Raw genomic sequence first — 22442 nt, 5'->3', positions numbered from 1 at the left:
CATATTATAATATATTTTTTCTGGGTAAGCGTGTGAACTCTACCCACGAACCTCCAATGCTGGTGCTCTTAGAAACGATTAAGGTATGTTACATGCTTATTTTAAATAATTGAAAAATAATTAATGCTAAAATCTATGAATAGTTAGACTCTAAGTGGCAGGAGCTGCCATTGATGGATTTGGAAACTGTTTCTATGGCCACATACTTGTCCTATTTCATTAAGCTTGGATGGGATGGTTTTGGTATGGTTTACAGGGTATATAAACGAGATGAGCAAACACTTGGGTTTTAGTGTGTCTTTGAGTAACCAGATGTGGCGTATTGGCTAAGCTACATATGCATGGTCTGATATGTTAATTGTTTCTTTACACGATGAAAATGGTAAAAAATTTTATATATATATATATATTAGGTGAATTTTGCAAGAAATAAAATGTAGGAATTACTCAACATTTTGTTTTTCTTTTCAATAATTTCTTGAGAAATTGCACCCTAAATCTCACATGATGGTACCTTGATTGCTAGACACCGAAGTTTACTCTTATAGGCAGATTGTTAATATCCATGTTCTTTTTGTATTATAAGCAAATTGACTCTGTCGGTCGGTGATCATACGAATTCATATCTTCGTAGGATGTTGAAAATCTTTTATAAGTTTTTTCCAATATAATTTTCCGGAAAATACTTACGCATAGAAGTATTAATTTATTTATATTTCTACGTACATTTTCCTTTTAATTAATCATATATAATTTCACTTCATGTTTCCATATATGGGACATATGGTTATATATCTTTATTATAATTATACAAAGGTCCCTAGCATTTGTATAGAAGATACAAACACGTTTAAAAAAAAAAGATAAAAACATATAGACATATATTTTTCATATTTCTTGTACAGTGAGAATTCCCTTGATTTAGATAATTGAGTAAAATAGTAAATATATGCGCATATGTAAACTCGTTTTTGTTATAATAGAATTGATTATTAATAAAAATAATAATTTAAAAGCTTTTTCTCCACAGTATTTTGTGTAGGAGCGGGGGACGAGTGAAATACAATTTGACCAAGAGTGAAACTCTAAAAGTTAATGATTGACCGGTAACACCCTGAGCGACCACTACTTTACGAGACTCGCGAGATGTAAGTCTAATGTTGAACGGACCTCTCAGAGCACTGCCGGAGTTTACTTTCCACAGGGCGGACCTCATATCTTGCATGGCTATAAATCCTCCGCCAGCCGGTTGAATTTCAACAGAGGCCAAATCTCCGTCACCGTTTTCATATTCCACAACAAATGCCATGTAGAAAGGGTTTGCTCCGGCATCAACATGGAAAGCTATATTAGTCCCTCTATATAAACATGGAGCACTGGTAAACAAAACATAATAATAAAAAGATTATTTCCTTTTTGTTAGATAAATAGTAAAATAACAGAATTGAATGACATAAAACATATATCAGAAAATAGTGTTTCAAAAAAAGAAGAATGACAAAACATATATTAAAAATGTTTTTATAGGTTAATGTCTATATCTTTTTTTTTTTGCTAGAATGTTAATATCATATAAAATGAACAAAAAACTTACAAAAGAGTTCTAGACACGAGGCAAAAAAATAAAATAAAGAAAACTTTACACACACCTAATAATGTAAAATTAGAGAGATGACTGATCGCTTAATCACAGCCACAGAGATATTCTTAGTTGTATATTTAAGGTATTATGAAGTAAAGAATAAGAGGATAAACTTTTATTTGAGTAATATCAAAATTTTAAAATGTCATAACCGAGACTGAGTTTTAGGAGAACAATAAGATATATTTGTACCGTCTATAACTAACACGTAGAACACCAGCGGCTCGAAGACTACCAGCTTGGCCAGGTTTGGCTAAGGCACCGATGGCTTTGCCGCTAAGGTCAAAATGGAATGGTTCGGAGGCGCAAGGACCACCGGGACACTCGTCGGTTATCGTCACCGTTACTGGTCTCCCTGAACACGCTGCATTCCCGGTGCACACAATCTAATATATATACACATGCCATTGATATAATTACAATATGGTTGAGAAAAAAATATATGTCTGTAACCGTATGGCATCATCTAGACTTGCATGCATGCTACGTACTATATATAGTCTTTTCAAACTAAATCTAGCCTGACCACGAAGAAATAGGTCATTATTGAATATATTTATGTATATATACAGGTCGTTACTCTTTAGTTAAGTATGTATATATTAGAGCATGATTAACGCTAGGAGGGACATGGGTTCTTAAGTTTTATTTTTTTTTTAATCCGATTAAAAAAAATAAAAAACGGACCAATCGCGGGTTGCCACGTCTCAGTGGGACCGCGAACAGTACACAAACCCAACTAAAGTCGCTTTTTGCAGAAGAGGAAGCTCTTGATTATAAGATGGAACCCGATTATTTTTAAATTTTTTTTTTTTTTAAAAACAGCTATAAGAGCTGCCGTTAAAGGTGTTCTTAGTGTATCATTTTGGGTCGTTCCAGACAATTTATTCTATATATTGATACGAACTTGATAACATGTTCCACATCCTTGTCCATTGTTGAATAGTGAAGGGCCTCCGGCTGAAACCATCGCGTATAACGGTGGGTTAGCCACTGCCATCCCATATCCACAAGCTCCTCCTATATAGATATTAACATATATATACTTCATTTAAATCCAATTATTAGAAGAACCAAATTATATATATGTTGTTGCAAATGGTGATACGTACCTGTGCTACCGGCGCCCTCAGGCTCACCGTACCAAGTAACACCAGCGTTGCCCCAGCCGGCAGCTAAAGTTTCATTTTGGCAATAACAACATTTTAAAGAGACTGCAAAAAGAGCCAAGAGAGCAATGTACACAAGTCTATAGTGTATTTGATGCATTATATGATGTTGATATTTATAATGTTTTTTACATGAAGAATTCGTTTAAAGTAACACTAGTTATAAGATAATTCCTTAATAAATTATTGATAGTTGACCAAAATATGCTATATTGTCAATATATAACTTCTTATGTATATTTTATTAACTTCTATTGCTTATATATATATCTAGTAACGTATATATTTGACATATTTTTCAGTTGACTACTCCAGATTTTCTAACACAGAGAAATTGGAAAGTAGTTTTTTAAGATTGATTGTTGAGTTTAAAATTCTGGAAACAAGTTCAAGGATTTAAGACTTTGCAATATAACTTTTTTAAAGGATGGCAATATTTTATAGGATTTAATCTTGAAAGTAATTAATCCTTACAAATTTGTAAGCTAATGGAGTTATTGTTTTTTTCCGAACAATGAATACAAATTTTAAAACATTACGTAGGTTTTGTATACATCTTCCAGGGGGCGTGTTCATTGGACTTTTACTTGCTAAATGGTTCCTTGAAGTTAATTAATAATCCATTACGAAAGTAAGTTACATGTAAGTTAGGCATGGGGGCAAGCCAGATACTTTGTGCAGTGCCGTCCCAAAATTTGATGTGGCCTAAAGCACAATAAAAATTATGTGGCCTTTTATATAAATACTAATGGAAAATAGTAATACAAACAACATAACAGTGCTTCAAATCATTGAATATGGCTGAATCTGAAATACAAATGTGGCCCTAAAATTGGTTATATATCTTGTGGCCTAAAGCATGTGCTTTACTTGCCTTATAGCAAGGACGGACCTGACTTTGTGTCTAATCCTTTGAACTATTCTTAATTTCTTATACTAAAAAAACTTTTTAGATTATTAATAGTATTATTTACCTCAATAATAAGAGCATCATTATCGCGGTTTCCAATGGTGTCTCTTAACCTAATTTTTAAAAAAAATGAAAAATACATATTGACAGAAGAACCTTTCTTCATTAGGGGAAAGAAGAGTCGGTTGATTTTATCTTTCCAAGTTACATCATTTTATCTTTTGTTGATTTCTAGTTTTTTTTCCCCAACTGGTTTTGATTAAAAAAACTTGGAGAACAGAACATACAAGAATGAGATCCTAAACCCACAACAGGGAGACATGAATCCAAACAACGGGTGACTTAAACCCAAATAAAGAGTGACACTTGATAAAACTACAATCAACACAAGAGAACTCTAGACTCATATAACCAAAGCTAAAGACAATATTTGACAAGGGATAACAATATTAATTCTTTTACGGTTTGAACAGCCGGAACTCTTGACGAGAGAGGAAGCGATGCGGTGGCCTTAACAACGAAACATAACTAAACTTACATGAACCTCCAGTTCACAGTACCAAGCCAAAACCAACAAGAATAACATCATATACCAACCAGAGAAGAACTACAACTGGGGCAAGCTCCCTCCTCAAACGAACCTTCATCAGAAACCTTACTACCCTCAACCTCATTATACTGCTTCGATTAGCCGAAGCACCCGAGGAACACGAGAGCAAAAGACAAACCGAGAAATACACTTATCCAAAGGCCGCGACAATGACTCTTTCCTAGAGCGGGACAAGCAACCTGAAACTTCTCAAAGATGTTAGACATGTTCTGTTTTCCACACACCACCACGCCACCATCGCACACCGCTTACACCGAAGCTAGAACGAAGGTAAAAGAAGATTGACACTAAAATCCCAACAAAGACACCTCAGATTCAGCCTTTCTAAAGCCATAAACACCTCTGAACGGAGCAGAGATCTCAAAACATGGCGAGAGTTGATGGATTTGGTCCCCGGACAACAAGATCTTAACAGAAGCTCAGTAAAATGCAAAGAAGAAGACATTTGCAGGTGAATTGCTCCGTACCTCTACCAGATCCGGCGTCTTCTTCGTCATAATCAAGTAGATTAGTTAGCTCTGACCGGAGATCGAACCGGGAAACTTCTCCCACCGTAATCACACAACCACCAAGAAGAAATCTCTATCAAACACGAGAAAACCAACACCAAAAGCCAGCTAAACGAAGGATTAAGACCGACGTTGTGGCTGTGTAAGCCCACGCACGCCGGTCTTAACCAGATCTGAAAAGAGAAGCTGAGATCTATAAAGCTCATTTATTTTCCCTCTTTCTCAAAGTTTCTTTTTTTAAGTGTAATCAAGACAATTTGTATTTGGATATGTTTACAATATAATTAATAAATTCAATTCGTGGCCACGTGTTGGCAAATGAGAGGAGAGAGGAGAGGTGTCTTTGTTTTTGGTCGTTTGGTTTCTTCTCTCTCTCTCTCTTGCGCCAAACCCGATCTCTGGCAATTTCCTTCCCATATTCGCTCATCTTCTCCGTCTCCATCTCCTCTTACAAGTCAATTCCATATACTTGTACCTTAACCCATGAACCGATTTGTCTCTCCGGTCTTATCGGAACCGGTTTGGTGGCTGCAACATTCATAGTGGCAGGACCAGATAGTACTGCTATGGCAGCGGTTGATTCTCTTCAGCTAAACGCATTGTCTTTACCCACTTGGGCTGTTCATGTTTCCAGCGTTGTCGAATGGTTCCTCTCCCTTCTTCCTTGCTTTAATTGATTCAACTCTCTCATCGTAGAAAAGTTTTGAACTTTTGATCTATAGTGCTGCGAGATAGTAGTTTCTGTTGTGGGTTTCTCGAGTTCTTGATATCTGTTAAGCTTCCATCTTCATTTTGTGTTAAGACCAGTCTAAAGATTGAGACTTTGCAATTAAAAGATTGAGACTTTGTTTTGTGTTTTGCTGTTTTGTAGGATTACGGCGATGGCGTTGGTATGTAAATATGGAGAAAGAAAGGGTTATGAGTCATGGAAAGGTCTCTCATGGGGAATGGTTGACATTAGAAGAGAGTTTTGTTGAATCTAAGAAGCAAATATGTCTTTGTAAGAATATTGATATGCAAACTGTTTGGTATACTTCTGGTTCATATGAGATTAAAGATGTGTTGATTTTGTTTTGATAGGCAGAGAGATGTACGTATGGGGAGAGGATTCTAGGATCAAGCTCTGAGCGTGTGCAGAGCAATGTAAGAGTTATTTTCTTGGTGAATTCCACATCTCTCTTTACATCAATTTTGAAGTTGTTTGTCTTCTTCTTGAAATTTGGAACAGATTACTCGTTACTTCTCTGATCCTCAATACTATTTCAAAGTGAATGATCAGTATGTTAGGAACAAACTCAAGGTTGTTTTGTTTCCTTTCCTTCACCGGGTGAGCTTGTCTTCTCTTGTCTCTTTCTGTTTGAGACTTTCTCAGACCAGCCATTAAGTAAAACTAGTTCGTGTTTTGCTTCAAACGATCAGGGACACTGGGCTAGAATCTCTGAACCAGTTGGGGGTAGGCTCTCATACAAGCCTCCCATCTATGATATCAATGCGCCAGACTTGTACATTCCCTTTATGGCATTTGGTACATACGTTGTTTTGTTGGTCTTTCACTGGGACTTAATGGAAAGTAAGTTCTTATATATGACCCTATGCATCTCTCTCAGCGTTTTGAGTCTTAGGGGTTCAGTGATTGATGGACACTGAAGATTTTTAACCTGAATTCATGTAGGTCTTCTTATTGGTACTTTGTAGCAGAAGTTTGAACATTCTTGACATTGTATGTGGTGAAGAAAATGCTATTCTTAAACGTCATTGTATTAGTCTCTTTCCATTTATGTTTGAACCGGTTATAAAATCCAGACCATGCAATGGTAAAGATTCATGTTTTATAAACAATTTTCATCTCATGGCATCTTCTTGCCATAATAATTTTTTTTAAAAAACCCTTAATTGCCTTGCAATGGAGCATAAAAATATTTGGGTTTCTTAATGTTGTCTCTTAAGTCACTTTTAATACTTAAAAATATTAAAAAAGCTTAAAAGCCCCTAAGACCATGTTTATCCCTAAAAAACTCAAATGGGTTTCTTAGGCTTTTTTTTATCTAAAAAAAAAAAATTTAAAAAGCAAACCAATCGCGGGCCGCCACGAGTCAGTGGGGTCCGCGAACAGTGTAAGAAACTCACTAAAATCGATTCTTAAGTAGTAGTTTTTGTAACCGATCCTTAAGGGTTTTGTGGGGACTCACGCACTAAGAACCTCACTAAGGACCCCGGATAAATTAATAGTTTTTGTAACCGATCCTTAAGGGTTTTGTGGGGACTCACGCACTAAGAACCTCACTAAGAACTCCGGATAAACATGCTATAAGAGCATGATTAATGGATGGTTCTTAGGACGGGGTTCTTAGCGGAATATAAGAAACAATCTTTTAACTTTTAACTAAAAAAACCAAGAATCGATTCTTAAATAAGATATTTAAGAACCGGTTCTTATCTTTTTTAGTTAAAAGTTAAGAGACGGTTTCTTATATTCCGTTAAGAACCCCACCCTAAAAACTCTCTATTAATCATGTTCTGAGCGTCTCTTAGGGATAATGATGCTCTAAAGACACCCATGAACTGTGTTTTTTGTTTCTCCAAAATAAAGACAATCGTCCCAAGTTAGAAAGTGTAAATACACCTGCGCTTGCTAGTTAAAATGTAAATTCCTCAGACTATAAGTCTATAACCAACAAATAAATACAACATTTTGTTTCTTTCAAAAAAGAAAAAGACAACAACATTTGTTTGGTTATGAGATGAACAAGGCCCTAAGATTACCAACAATATAAGCATTTAATACATAATTTATGAGATTTCACAATCACGGGTGACAGCCCATTTCTTAATCAATTGATTCTAGTGTCTAAGCTAGTGTTGATAGTTCACATGTCTGAGAAACTATTAGATGACAAAAAAACAGATTGACAAGAAAATTGTATATTAGTGTATAAAAACCATTTCCTTAAACCTCGACAGGTACACATACAATAATCTGCATTGCTGATTCATAGACACATAAAAAAGTCATGGTTTCGAATGGTAAAAGCAGTTCAAGCAGATCATGCAGATCAAGCAGGACAAGTGCAGATCAAGCGGATCATGCAGGAGAGAACCAGATCAAACCGATCAAATAATTTATTATAACTTATGAATGACAAAATCATTTAAAAACTATATATCATATATTAAAACAATAAAAATGACACCTAGATATCTAAACAAATATCTTAGATGTTATAGTATCGTCCGAAATACCTGTAAATGTTTTATAAGATGCTTATACTTCTTTTATTTTTTTATTTAAAAAATTAAAAATTATATGACAAAAAATAATAAGTAGAAAATAATAATTTTGTATTGTTAAAGTTGTAAATAAAATAAAAATATTATATTCATAAAATTAGATAAATATATTTTTAAAGTTATGTGTTGTAACAAAGTTATTTATTGACCAAACAAAAAAAAAGCAGATCAACACTACCAAATGTTGGCGGGTGAGATCTGCACCTGCTTTTTTCACAAAAAGACAAAAAATATTGAACTGCATGCAGATCTCTCGCTTGAACTGCTTTTACAAACAGAAAAGAGTGAATGGTAAATGCAGTGCGAGAGAACTGCATATGCAGGATAACTGCACTTGTCCCGCTCCTCCATTCGGACACTATATATTATGCATTTACATTTACATTCAAGAAAAGCCCAACCGACAAGGTAATCAGAAAGTCAAAGACCCAAAAAAAACGACAAAACAGAGTTCTTCTTGACTACAACAAGACTCGTGAAAATTGATGGTGATGATGATGTTTAGGATCTTGAACAATTTGTTTCGATTTGATTTCCTCAGCGCAACGTAATGCCTTCTCGATCTGATAACCTCCCCCGATACTTACTTCTCTCTCAAGATGACAACAGTAACTCTCGAACACACTCACATTCACATGCAACTTAAACCCCATCAAGAACAAGAACTCCAACTCCATGTTGTTCAAATCTTCTGTCTCTAACCCTCCTACTTTGGCAAAGTACGAGTTTCTGTAGTTCCTGTAATGGTCAAAGAGAAAGAAAAATGAGTCAACCCAACACCACGACTTTGTTTTCAAGAATTTACAAATAAAATGAATTTAACAACATTTTAAATAGTTTTTTTAACTTACATGTCTTCGACGTACTTGGAAGCGATCATGATGGTTGTAATAAGTAGACGATGTACATTAGTGAGACTGATTCTAAAACCTTGATTATTTTGACAGAACCGGTTAATGTACACATAAGCAACAACGTAAACCGATGGACCGGCTTTGGTATACCGGAAAATCCTCTCTAAATACGATTGGATCGTCATGTCAGGAACTTCCATGCAATCGAAGACACATGTCTTACCAAAACCACCGTAGCTCGGGCTGATCCTCTCGTTCCGAGCTACCGTCCGCTCTATAAGAGACGAGAGAACAGAGATAACGAGTGGTGTGTTGGAACCGTCTCGGTAAGAGTATGAGTAAAGGTCTGACCGGAGCTTCCTCGGAGAAATCGCTAGAGAAGGCGCCATTAATCAAGAAATGTGTTTTTTGTCGTCTTGTTAGAGGTTTATATTTGTGAAATGAGTAATGAGATAGGTTTGAAGAGGCTTTTTATATACAGTAAGCTAGGGAGTGTGTGGAGAAGAGTAGCTTTAGAGCATCTTTATTGGAGGTAACTAAAGGGTTTCTTACCGTGTGGGTCCCGCGCAGGACCCACTTTTTTTTAAGAAACCGGTTACCAAAACTACCAAATAGTAGTCGGTCCTTAAGGGTTTCTTACACTGTTCGCGGGTCCCACTGATACGTGGCGACCTGCGATTGGTTCGTTTTTAATTTTTATTTTTTTAATTCGAAAAAGTAAAAAAAAAAAAAAAAAAAAAAAATTAAGAAACCCCAAATGGGGTTTCTGGGATATTGATGCTCTTAGTATCCTAGGGCAACTTCCTCCTCTCTTCTTTTTTCTACAATTTAACTTTTAAAAATTTGTAGTTAATAGTGTGTACTGAATATTTAATAGGATTAAAACGTAGCTCGTGCAAGTACGAAAGTTCAGAATTGTATCACTTTCGTCCAGATAAAGCAATTTAATTCCCATCTACTATGAGAAAATAACGGTTGGTCTCATAGATTATAGGTTAGTGAATTATGGCATATGATATATATCAGTCGTTTTTAAAACATTCTTCAATTCAAACGGACGTAGATTACACAATTCTTTAACCCCTTGAAACAATGTAGTCAAGTGATTTCGATAGTTTCTTCATATAAAGTTATTGTTCCATGTAATATATAGTGTGTGTGAGAAGGTACACTAATTCTTCAGGATTTTATAATGTGGGATTGTATCGAAAAGATAAACGACATGGGTTTTTGGAGTCATATGGAAGCTGGAGAGAAGTTACTAAAATAAGTAATTAAATATTTTACAAGTTGAAACGAAAAACAAATGTGTAAGTGCAACAGCTAAGCTTTTGGTTCTTTTTTATCCATATTCTATTCACATAATATTAATTAACCAACTCCAAAGTACTTCAAACAAATAGTATACAAAAATATAAAACTATAATTAAACAAAGGAGAGTACTCCGCCGACAGTTTGTAGTAGACGGTGGAGAGAGATGTCAACTCAACATCGTTGAAATCTCTTGTGGAGCCTGCGGGTTTTGGGTGAGGGCTCACTCACTCATGCTAAACTTTTTAACAACTGATTTTAACGCGTCGTCTACTGTTTAGACACTCGTGTGACATTCGTCGGCTTCCACAGATCACAAGGTGACTCACACGTGAGGACGTTTATTAAAAATGTACAATTTCAAATGGATAGTTGCATAATTAATTAACGGATATATTAAAAATATAGGCAAATAATCAAAAAAAGAGAATTAAATTGTAGAGAAAGATAGAAAGAGAAAGTAAGAGACATTTAGCAAAAAAAAAAAAGTATGATAGAAGGGACGGTTTTGGGTAGTTAGTGAATTTAATTGAATTTTTGTTAATAAAGTATCTCCAAAGATACACTCGATTTTGAAGTTTCCAAAAAATTTATATTTGAAGTTTAAAAATATTTTCTTCAAAAGAAAACTTAACTTTAAAATTATTTGTATTTTATATTATGGTTTTTACATTTTTCATAACTAAATTGAATTCATAAAAAATTGTAAATAACTAGCATATATATATATAAATATTACACACTATTAATTAATAACATTTTATATTAAAATAGAAATTTTAAATAGAAATTATTGACATTAAACTTCAATAAAATACCATATTATTCCATAAATTATTTTTTAATGCATATGATCAATTAGCGCATTTTGAAGTAAAAAATGACTTTTCATTTCTAATTTGTAGATTACGAGATAAAAATTATTAAAATCGGGTGATATTAATATTTTTAAATACATTAGATCTGAACAAAAAAAATAAAAGAAGAAAATAAAATATTGTTAAAAAGACTTAACTTATATCGATGATCTTAATACTCGTGAATACATTCGATCTGAAAAAGAAAGAATCGTACGGAAAAGACATCAAAAACAATAATAACAACCATCTCTAGTTGCACAAAATGTTTTGGTCAATATTTTGAAAATTTTGGAGGTTCTGGATCAAATTTACCAAACTATTAGTGTTGTTGTACTATTTTAAATTTGTGTAATAATTATGTCATCATGTAATTTTCTAAAAGTTTTTTTTGTATATTAATTGTTGTTGTCTAACTCTAGTTTTAAGATATTTAAATATTACTTTAAATTTTTTATTTATTTTTATGTGTAAAACATAAATTTAGAAAAAAATTGAAATATTTATGAGATTTTTAAGGATTAAAAGGATAAACGAGAAAATATTTATCATAAATGTAATGTGTAATTGTAGTGACCAAAATGAAACAAAAATATGAAACTTTGAAGTTTCGAGTACTAAAATTTCAAATATAGAATTTCACTCCTCAAAACTTTAATGAAATTTTTTTTACAAAACAAAAAACTTTATATTTGAAATTATAGGAATGTCTTTTAAAGATGCTCTTAGATCCGATTTCCTATAAATATAACCAATCCATTTATTGGATATTGATCTTATATTGGAACCCCATGATAAACGTAAATTTAACATTTTTGGGACGAATCACACGTTATTTCTTTTGTTCAAAAAGCTCCATGAATGTGAATGTTGCTAATACCAAATGTAATAAATATGTAATGTAACCATTCAAATCTTTCATTCTTATCAAATATTTGCTCGACAGCTGCAACTCAAACTGAAAGAAAGTTTACATTTTCTTGATCATAGGTACAAAAATATATCTTATGATCTATTTATTCCCATGTGGTAAAGAAAAAAACATATATTAAAATAGATGAAAGTGGTGGGGCAAAACAAAGTACAGATAATAAATTGAGCTGAACGGAATGAACCTACCGCCAGCGAACGGATAAGTTTGATAATCAGTGCAAAACAAAGGGACCCGAATTGATTTCCCCTATCGTCTCGTCAAAACTTTTTACCACTTCATCATTGCCCTTGATTCAGGTATATTTCATTTTAGTTGTGTCTCCCCCACCTTATTTAATAGATCTAATATCCTGTTTTTCCCTTTGATTGATATTCACGTATATGGTATACACTCATTGACTTACGTCCCTTTTTATTATCAGAGGAGCACTATTATTAAATAACCTTTACCTTATGTGTTATTATCAAAAATGTCATTTCTTATGTGGCAACACCACAATCACTCTCACACCATATATTTAAAAATCTTCTTCTTACTAAGTTAATATGATATATTATATACGTCCTCATAATTTGATTTGGAAACCGGTTCTATAGTGAACGTTCATGAAATTGGTTTGTCCTATGCCCAAAAAAAAATTAATTTACCATAGATCATGTACGAGGAGGAACTCTCCAACACCTTTATACTCTATGATTATTTTTTACATAAAATCGAGACCACATGATATATTGTTCATTTGCATCATGTATACAAACCACTAAAATCAAAATGACAATATATAATTATCATCGGTTTTTCATATTCCCAAAAATATATAAGAAGTCATGGAGCTATTTTGAGTATAATGATACAAACATTACTCTAAATGATTTTAGTGGCTTCATGATGAATGAATTATTAAGTCAACCATATAGTTAAACCATTGTTTTGTTAATAGATTTTATCATATATCAATAGAATAAATAGATTAATAGATTTTATCGTATATCAATTGAAAACTGTTGAAATTATACAAATATTTTTAACAAACACCCAGCTCGATTTAATAAACCGGTTTCATGTCTATCAAACCAAATTGAATTGTATTTGTGAATGTATAAACATTATGGGATTCTATGAAATTCATTTGGTGAGAAAACATTTCCGGAGTTATTGATTGTATAATTTTTTTGTATTTTTGGTAGGTGTAAAATTGTTATGACAATTATCTTTTCCTAAATTATGTTGTTTTAAATTCTAATATACTTTTTGAACATGTCAAATCCTTTAATATGACGATTTTAACTATTATTTCCTTAAATTTGAAAACACAAATAAATTTGGAATACTACCATGGAATTACATATGGCAATCACTAGTGTAATATTTTTTTGCTGCATTGATGTATCAGTGAATATTACAATTACGACAAGTTTAGAATTGTAGGGAAGCGCAAGTTACGTAAAATTAAATAGTGGGATTTTGATATCATTATGGCGATTTGCTTGCAAAGCTGGTAACCCTAAACTCATGTTTTTTTTTTCTTAAATTCATAACAAATTTGTATTAGTCTTTGCTCACTCTTATAGATTTAATTTTCCATAAGATATACTTAATTGCACCTACCAATTACACAAACTTAAAAAAAAACAAATAAACTTACATTATATAAATATGCAAATTTTCGTTCCATAGTTCATTATATCTAATATTTGTGATTTTTGACTTTCTAATATCTATAGATTAAAAGTAATAATTTTATTATTCACTCATGACAATTTATGATTGCCATATGAATATTTTAAATTAGGAAATATGAAGCTAAATATGACACTAATTCCGGTTATATATGTACTCATTAAAATTGGCCGAATTTGGTAATGGAAATTCACCGTCGAAACCCAAAACATATATTAATATTTTTGATCGTCACTGATTGATTTTGAATATACTTTCGCTAACTAAAATCTCAGCTTGTTTCATATTTGGCACTAAATTTACTTTTGATCGTACCAATATATATATATTGTTGACTCGATCATGCAAAGCAACCACTAAAAAAGTTCTGGAAAGCAATCACTAATCTATTGTTTTGGTATGTCACATAATGTTCTTTTATATTGTTTTTTGTGTGTTACAAGCGTTCAAAGATATTAAATTTTATAACCGTTTACTTGGAATTAATTTTGTTATATATATATATATATATATATTTAAAGAAGCATTCATGTTCCTCACTATTGTTTTGGTATGTTACATTTATGGTTCATATTTATATAATGTCATTTGTATATGAATATTAATCATATAACCCCTAATTGATTTGATAAAAGCATTGATCATGGATTATGACGCTGATTGAATCTTATCTTTTGACTGATTGGACGATACAAACTTACAAATATCATTTAATCCCTTAACTTAAGCACATAAACTCTAAAATTAAGGAATCAACACGTCAGAAACGTCAGTTTGGTTATATTCGATCAGCTTAATTTTCAAAGTTAATATTGTTTCCTATATGATGATTTCTTAATTATAGCACTTTTCATACTTTTAAAATTGACAGCTAAAATTAATTTTGTAGCCCGGGCAAATCTCGCGAAGTAATATATTTTAATTGACTCAATTATTGTGGCATAAATTAAAAGTCTTAATTTTTTTTAGTCTATTCACCCTGCGCAAGGCGCAGGTTACCACCTAGCAACGAGTATTACAGATGTGTGTTTCTAGGCCTAGTGTTTTCACATGAAGATCAAATCGATTTTTTTAGTTGGAAAAGGATATTATGGTCCAATTAATTTATTTTATTTTTAATTAAATTTTATTCATTTCGAAAACAGAAATTCAGATCTGGTTACAAAAATCGACTTGAATAAAATTTCTAAGTCTCAAGCGGATAAAAACCAAAAGACTCAGCTTATAGAGATATAAAGCGACCGCTAAAACACCGGAAGAAACTTGATAGGAAGACAGAGGAGAAGGTCTGAGATGAAGCAGTATAACAAGTAGCCACTACAAGCCTTTGACGACTGTTGGATTACGCTACTGATCACACCCACACGAGTTTGAACAGATCCTAGCGCCATCATCTCCTATGCACCAAAGCTCTAAGCTTGCCTCCAAGGACAAGACCCACCAGATCTCACTTAACCACTGAGAAGAAGAGCTGCTTTCTTTCGACAACGAAAAAGACCAAAGAACCAAACTGCTGAAGAAAATTGAATCTCTGACCCGAGCGACGGCAGGGAACCATCGCTTAACCGAATCAAAGAGGCAGCTTGTCGCTCCTCCATAACGTCAGAGAAATATTTGAGTAGATCTAGGAGTTGGAAACCGATCTACTCCCAACCCAAAAAGTCGACTACCCAAGAACCATCACTTCAACAACCTCACTGGGAAGCCAGAGCAGCAGAGGCGTACCCTTCGCAAGCAGAACCCAAGCCGGATAGAAACCCTACACCATATTTTGCGATATACCAAAGGAGAACCGAAAGGACCAAGTAACAACCAGAAAAGAGACATGAAATGGAAGAAATACGCCTCTTTCACTGGACGCCAGAACCTAACTCAAATACGATTTTGATCGGAAAGGAGAGAAAAGAGATGATAAGAAGAGAGATATAGGTTTTTATAACCTATCCATCTATCGTCTAATTTGTTTTTCTTTTACTAGAATCTAGGTCTAATTTGTTGTTGTCAACAATAGACATAATACCAAATTTGAATCTATGTAGTTACAATGACGACAATTGAAACCACACACTCGACTAGCCTTATGATTAGTAGACAAGTTAAGTAAACTGAATAAACATTTTTTTTTTTGAAATTATCATAATGAGGGTATATTATTATCAAGTGCTTTGTCTTTTTTTTTTAGTTGAAAACTTTTATATAAAAGGTGGAAATATAGAACTAATTAAAGTGGTCTGTATGATTTTTTATTCATTTGCCACTTTTTATTATAAATTGTGTACCAATCAAACTTAAATGTTATGACTTAAAAATAGTAATCTATATACAAATTTATGCATTATTTTCATGATTGTTTTTTTTCAACTTTTACCAATTGTGAATTTAGTTATTTAAGAATCACGAACTGGATCATGATTTTTCAGTTTATATATAAATATAATACAATGAAAAAGTGGATACTTATTTTATAGAAAATAAATCAATCGTCATGCTTTATGATGTAATATTCTCTAATATATATATGTACACGGTGTACTGTACACCCATATACAACACTGATTGACTGGAACACATTTATGAAATTTAGAGTTTTGGAGTCGACCGATATGTACGAAGGTAAAAAAGTACCACAGTATCTGTCGACTCTGACAGTACACAAATCGTCAGGCTCCCGTAACTTTATGCCCGATAGATATGCATCTCTGATTTACATAATCTATCTCCATTTCGAGATTCGTAAGATGAATTGCTTTTAATGTCTACGTACGTACCCTCGTACGAAACTTCATTCACCAATCATATTATTTCTTCCTCGGTTTCCTTTATTCGAGTACTAACGTAACAATTAGATCAGATTTTGATAAACACATGAGATTTTACTTAGGTAAATATGTGATACAAAAAAACTATTGGAAAAAATGTACAGAAACATCTTCTATTGATTAGAAAAAAAACATCTTCTACTGATAATTGAGTTGGAGTGGGCCTGATCAGCATTTAGGTCGTAGATATTATTTCGTTTATATGTTGGCTTTGATTTTGTTCTTTAATTTCAGGAATAAAAAAGTCATAAACATTAATCAAGTTATCTCTAAAATCAGACATTTCACTTCAGATTTCTTCTCATATGACCTACCAAAGTTAAATGACTACCCAACATTGTTTTTAAAACCGGACCGATCCTGATACGCTCTAAATCGGGAAGGATCACTTTAGTTGGATGTTGGATATGATCCGAGAAGGCAATGGCACTTCTGAAACTGAGATAGATTGAAAGGATCGTCAAGAGATGCGTAATGACTCTTGATATACCTACGATCTAAGGCTAACCACCTAAAAAAGAATGAATGTGTTGGCTAACCACCAAACAACACACAAAGATGAATTGACTGACCCCCAAATCAACAAGCCAGTTCACACCAATGAACTAGCTAAAGAACTCTCTCTCTCACTCAGAGAAGAAACGAAAATAAACTCAAAAACATAGATTTTTTTTATTCATAAAAGAGTTTACATATTTATACTAGATGTGGTCAAAGAAATACATAATTATTTGTGGGAATCACATATCTAGGAAACGAGAAATTTGACTAGAAAATAATAAATGAGTCAAAGTTGCTGAGTTTGAAGTGGACTGGTCAAGGAGACCCTTCGACTACTGTCCAGGTTCATTCTGGTCGTTCTGGTCCATGGTGGTAAGGATCAAGACGCGAACTTGACGATCCGTACGGCCCAAATTCGCGAGAACTGAAGATCACCGATTTTGTAAATTGCATAACTCTTTCATCTGAACTCCATTTGATCTGATTCTTGTTCGAGGAGTTCCGTAATTGAGTTGAGAACATTCTCCAAGTGATTTCATGCGTAGAAGCCTCGAGGTTTGGAAGATATGAGTCAAACAATGAACATATATCTTTACTGCTTTCATGCTGGTTGGCTCCAATGGACTGATCCACGAACCGGGGCACATCAGACCCGATGGTTGAACCAGGTTTGACCATAAAACGGTATATAGATGGATTGAGTCTAATAATTAGATCGACCATTAACCGGTCACGTAGCCGGATTAGATCTCAGAGTTATTATAAAAACCATTAAAACTATCAAAAATCTATAAATCATCCATATAAACATAAAAACCATGTTTGTGTTTTAAATCCATTTCTATTTTAATTATGTATCATATTTACTAATATTATTTTTAAATTTATACACTAAAAATATATTAAACCGGATTATTGAACCATGTTTGATCCGATCGAACCATAGTGATCTGTGACCGAAAAATTATTTGGTTCAGCTTCCGGTCCGGTTTAAAAAAAAACACTGCTACACATTATCAATCTTTAAGTGATTAGCATATGTAGTCTCGCAATAAGTTTTTGTTACTAAATTTTTTATTTTATTTTAAAGAGAATGAAAAAGAAAGATGATAAACCGATGATAGTCATTCCTTTTGAAAAAAAAACTACAAAAATTAGTTAAAATTTTTTTATCATACTTGTCACTACATAGTTTGTTAAGCTTTTTTAAGTTTTAAATTTAATTATTTACTTAAATAAAATCATTAACACTAAATGATCATACCCGAGACCCGATCGGGTATCCGAAGGACCTGAAACTTATTGTATATATTAGGTATTTTTGGGTACTTGGGTATTTTTGATATTTCGTATATTTTTTTAATTTTCGGGTCCAGTTTTCGGGTATAATTTCAGACTTCGTGTAAAATTTTAGATTTTCAAAAAATATAATTTGGGTATTCGGGTAAAATTTTGGGTATCTTTTAAGTTTTCGGGACTGATTTTGGGTAAATTTTCTGATATTTTTGCGATTCTTCGGATATTTATGGAGTTTTAAGGTATTTTTTGAGTTTTTGGGTCTAATTCGGATATTTCAGATCTTTTTCAGGTCATAAATATCCGAACCGACCCGAACCCGAAATGTATCCGAAAATTACAAATATTTTACGAATATTTAGATTATAGACCCGAACCGACCCGGACACAACAAGATCCAACCCGAAAACGACCCGAAAAACTATAGGTATTTATATGGGTCCAAAATTTTTAGGATCCGAAAGACCTGGATTCGATAAAATCCGATCGACCCGAAAAATTATAGGTATCTATATGGGTCCAAATTTTCAGGATCCGAAAGATTTGGACCCGATAACACCCGACCCGAATCCGATCCGACACCGGATGCAAGGCCTATCTTGGACTATTACCCGAGTTTTCTTTTTTTCTTTTCTTTTCTGTGGAGCGCAAAATTGTGGTCAATGCTTTGTTCAAATAATGCTGATAGCCTTTTAGTTTGGGCTTTTATGGGCCTTAAGTTAGTGATATCCAAAACTGACGTTTCATTTAAGTTAAAAAACAGCTTGATAATGACGCTGAGGTGTCGCTAGTTTATAGGCTGATACTGCGTGGCGAGAAGAACCCGTCTTATAAGAAAAGATCAGAGTCCAGTCAACTTTAAAACTAAAGGTCCGAACATCTCTTCGTCTCGTTAACGTTCTCGTCGAAATCAGAATCTCTAAAGCCAAATCTGGTGAGTTTTTAATTTGATTTTCGTTGATGTACGATCCAGTCTCCGGTGAATTTGTGTGATTCAATGTTGTCGTTATTCAGGAATCCCTAGATCTGTTGTTATGGTTGATGAGAGTGTAGATCTGATCATGAGATCTCGATGTTGAAACCTGAGTCACGTTAATCAGCGATTTTCGATCTCTGATCTGATACGATTCTTCCTTTGTATGTGTGAGATTATGTAGAATTTTGCGTGTTCCTAGATATATAGGTTTTGATGTTGAATTCGAAGTCGATTTGTTGAGAATTTTGAAATGCTCATCTCTTGAATCCGTCTAGTTTCACAATTCATGTTCAGAAAGTGATTCAATGCTAATTTTATATGCACATGTAGTAAAGAAGAGAGGGAAGGATGGTGGGAAGTGGAGCACCACAGAGAGGAAGTGCAGCTGCGGCTGCTAGCATGCGTAGGAGGAAGCCAAGCGGCAGCTCAAGTGGAGGAGGAGCCTCTGGTGGTGGTGCAGCAGGATCCATGCTTCAGTTCTACACGGATGACGCACCCGGTCTCAAGATCTCCCCAAATGTCGTCCTTGTCATGAGCATCGGTTTCATTGCTTTTGTCGCTGTCCTTCATGTCATGGGCAAGCTCTACTTTGTCAAGTGATCAGAGAGAGAGAGAGAGAGAGAGAGAGGCTTGAAACACCAAGCTAGTATTAGACGCTTGTTTTTAACTCATGTTTTAATTTTGTGGAGTATTAAGTTTCTCGACATTCAAAGTTTCAATATTCTTCATATACGAAGTGAAGGGGTACTCGTGTACACATCTCACACACTTAGAGCACCATCGTTATAATTTTGGAAGGATTCAAATTCACATTAGCTAAATTCGAAGAATGTTAATGAAGGACTAAACCGGGATTGTCAACCTGTGAAATAAAGAATCCTAATACAATTAAGGAATGTATGGAAAACACTAGACACTAAACAGAAGTTCAGGGGCCTAAGTTGTAAATAAACAATTTGAAACGGGGCCCGACGGGTCAAACTATTCAATAGAACTTGGAGCAAGCGACGAAGACGAAGAGGTCGGAGATCTTCTCAAATGGCAGCTTCAGCAGAATCATCCTCAGAGATGGAAGACGCGCATTCACCTACGATTCCACAATCGCAGCCTCTGCTGTCTACGATTCCAAGCGCTAACATCGCAGCGACGACGGTCGAAAACGCAGCTTCCTGGATCGACGACGCGATGCGTCAAGCGCTGGTGTACCAGAACACGATCGTGGAGACGTTAGATTCCACCATTGACGCCTCGAGAACTCGATTGTCTCAAATTCGAGATACTTCCATAGCTCACACGAGCCAAACAATCGTAAGCGAATCTGAAAATCCACACCTTCTATTCTCTGTGTCGTTCGATTGCATCTGTTCATCCTCTGATCAAATCGAGCGTTTGTGATAATAGGATTCTCTTAGAGAGATTGCTTCTGAGTTTAGCGTTTACGAGCATATGGTGTTTGCGAAGATTAAAGGTCTGGTCTACGTCCCTGGATGCTACGTCGTTTTAGCCTTGTTCATTTATCTCTCAATGTGGTCGTGTATGCAGAGGGTGTAAACGTTGCTGCATCTCATCCGCTAATGTCAGGATCTTTAGCCTTTGGTGTTGGGATCTTTGCTCTGAAAAGTATTATTCTTATACTCCCTAGAGTTCATTCTCCTAAGGATATTTATGCTATGCACTGATATGTTTGTTTGCAGAGACGAGAAGATTTGTATACTATAATACTTTGCGAATGTTCTCAAGCGAAGAGGTCAGTGTTCGTTGAATGTATTATGCTGGTCTGCTTGTGGTTGAACTTGTTATTAAGTCTTGACGCTATGTTTTTTTGGATTCAGGCTTTGCTTTCTAGAGCAGATCTTAGAGTAAAAGAGCTGAGACAATCAATGGATCGTCTTACAGCCGAAAGTGAAAAGCTAGAGGTATGCTTTTAGTTAGGTTTGTTCCTCTTTTGTTGGTTTGCTTTGACATCCCTTTATCTTGGAAGTAGAATGAAAACGAAAAGGGTTCAGGTTTCGAAGAGAGAACTCTATATGTATGTATCTCTTATTGAATGGATATGGATGAGGATGATGATGCTCTAGATTCATATGGATGAATAGTTTTGCTTTCACAGGAATTAAATGGTCACTTAGGTTGATTTGTCTTGAATGTGACTTATATATATACATGTAGCCTGCACTTACTAGTTAATGATCTTCAGCAATAGCAGTCTGTTGAAAGCCCTTATTGGATTATGGTTTTGAATTCTTAACCCCACTTTGATTGTTTTAGAGAATTTCAACTGTGGCAGAAGATGAGTTGATTAGAGGAAGGATGAAACTCAGGTTTATATGATCCAGACGATATAAAAGTAATATTGTATATGTACGTATGAACATGATTATTGTGTTAACTCTCCATATCCTCTTTACTCAGACAAGCAGGCAAACAGATACGAGGGGTGGTCCAATCAGCTTATAAGATAGAAAACCAAGCAGCAGGTATGTTTTGTATCTTAAACTCCCAAAGTTTATTAATCCAAAGATATGCATAGAACAGTAAAAGTTTATCGACTTTTACCACCATTGATTTATTCTATGTACAGGTTTGAAAGATGTACTTAAAGAATTGCCCACGAGAGAAGCTTCTCGATTCCGTTCTCAAGTAAGTATCCTTGTCTCTTTGCTCTTCTAGTTTAGAATATAGGACCTGAACTAGTTTAGAATAACCATTTATATATATATATAGTCTTTAATGGAGTTATTTCGCTTGTTCAACCTCAGATATCGAACCGTGCTTCTGAAATAAAGCAAGAGAGAAAGGCTTTGACAAAGGAAGTGAACAAGATCAGCAACTATGGTATCTCCGTATGAGGAGTTTTTGATTACTCTCTTGGGTTCTTAGATGATGGAGCAAAATTACACAATAATAATATCTTTAGCATGATTAAGACTTATTTTGTTTGGTGTCAAATGCCAAATATGTAATCTCATGTTGTTTTGTATTCTCAAGGGCTTTGGTTATTTGACAATTAGTTAGCAATACAAGTTGATGGTGATGTTTTCCCACCGTGAGGGTGTCTTTAATCCGGTTTTTGGTTTTGGTTTAA

General features: G+C 34.1%; 4 protein-coding genes across 4 annotated transcripts; 2 read left to right on the top strand and 2 right to left on the bottom strand.

Annotated features, from left to right (window-relative positions):
* Positions 1–1009: 1009 nt before the first annotated feature.
* Positions 1010–5304, bottom strand: LOC106383973 (expansin-B4-like). Its single transcript, XM_013824013.2, has 4 exons — positions 2755–5304; positions 2550–2662; positions 1835–2028; positions 1010–1376 (listed from the first exon to the last, which is right to left on the bottom strand). Exons 1-4 carry the CDS (start codon positions 2909–2911, stop codon positions 1010–1012), a joined length of 831 nt encoding a protein of 276 aa, XP_013679467.1. The 5' UTR covers positions 2912–5304.
* A 3098-nt stretch (positions 5305–8402) lies between these two features.
* LOC106385450 (cyclin-U2-1-like) lies at positions 8403–9434 on the bottom strand. Its single transcript, XM_013825364.3, has 2 exons — positions 8980–9434; positions 8403–8866 (listed from the first exon to the last, which is right to left on the bottom strand). Exons 1-2 carry the CDS (start codon positions 9369–9371, stop codon positions 8590–8592), a joined length of 669 nt encoding a protein of 222 aa, XP_013680818.1. The 5' UTR covers positions 9372–9434; the 3' UTR covers positions 8403–8589.
* A 10253-nt stretch (positions 9435–19687) lies between these two features.
* Positions 19688–20093, top strand: LOC106388217 (protein transport protein Sec61 subunit beta-like). Its single transcript, XM_022695956.1, has one exon. It carries the CDS (start codon positions 19706–19708, stop codon positions 19955–19957), a length of 252 nt encoding a protein of 83 aa, XP_022551677.1. The 5' UTR covers positions 19688–19705; the 3' UTR covers positions 19958–20093.
* Positions 20094–20306: 213 nt separating this feature from the next.
* Positions 20307–22442, top strand: LOC106388216. Its single transcript, XM_013828248.3, has 9 exons — positions 20307–20665; positions 20759–20825; positions 20900–20977; positions 21052–21104; positions 21190–21273; positions 21626–21678; positions 21770–21834; positions 21939–21997; positions 22117–22442. Exons 1-9 carry the CDS (start codon positions 20396–20398, stop codon positions 22204–22206), a joined length of 819 nt encoding a protein of 272 aa, XP_013683702.1. The 5' UTR covers positions 20307–20395; the 3' UTR covers positions 22207–22442.

This window comes from Brassica napus, chromosome C3, assembly GCF_020379485.1.
Source record: "Brassica napus cultivar Da-Ae chromosome C3, Da-Ae, whole genome shotgun sequence".
Classification (NCBI taxonomy): domain Eukaryota; kingdom Viridiplantae; phylum Streptophyta; class Magnoliopsida; order Brassicales; family Brassicaceae; genus Brassica; species Brassica napus.
This window is presented reverse-complemented; position numbering and strand designations above follow the sequence as displayed.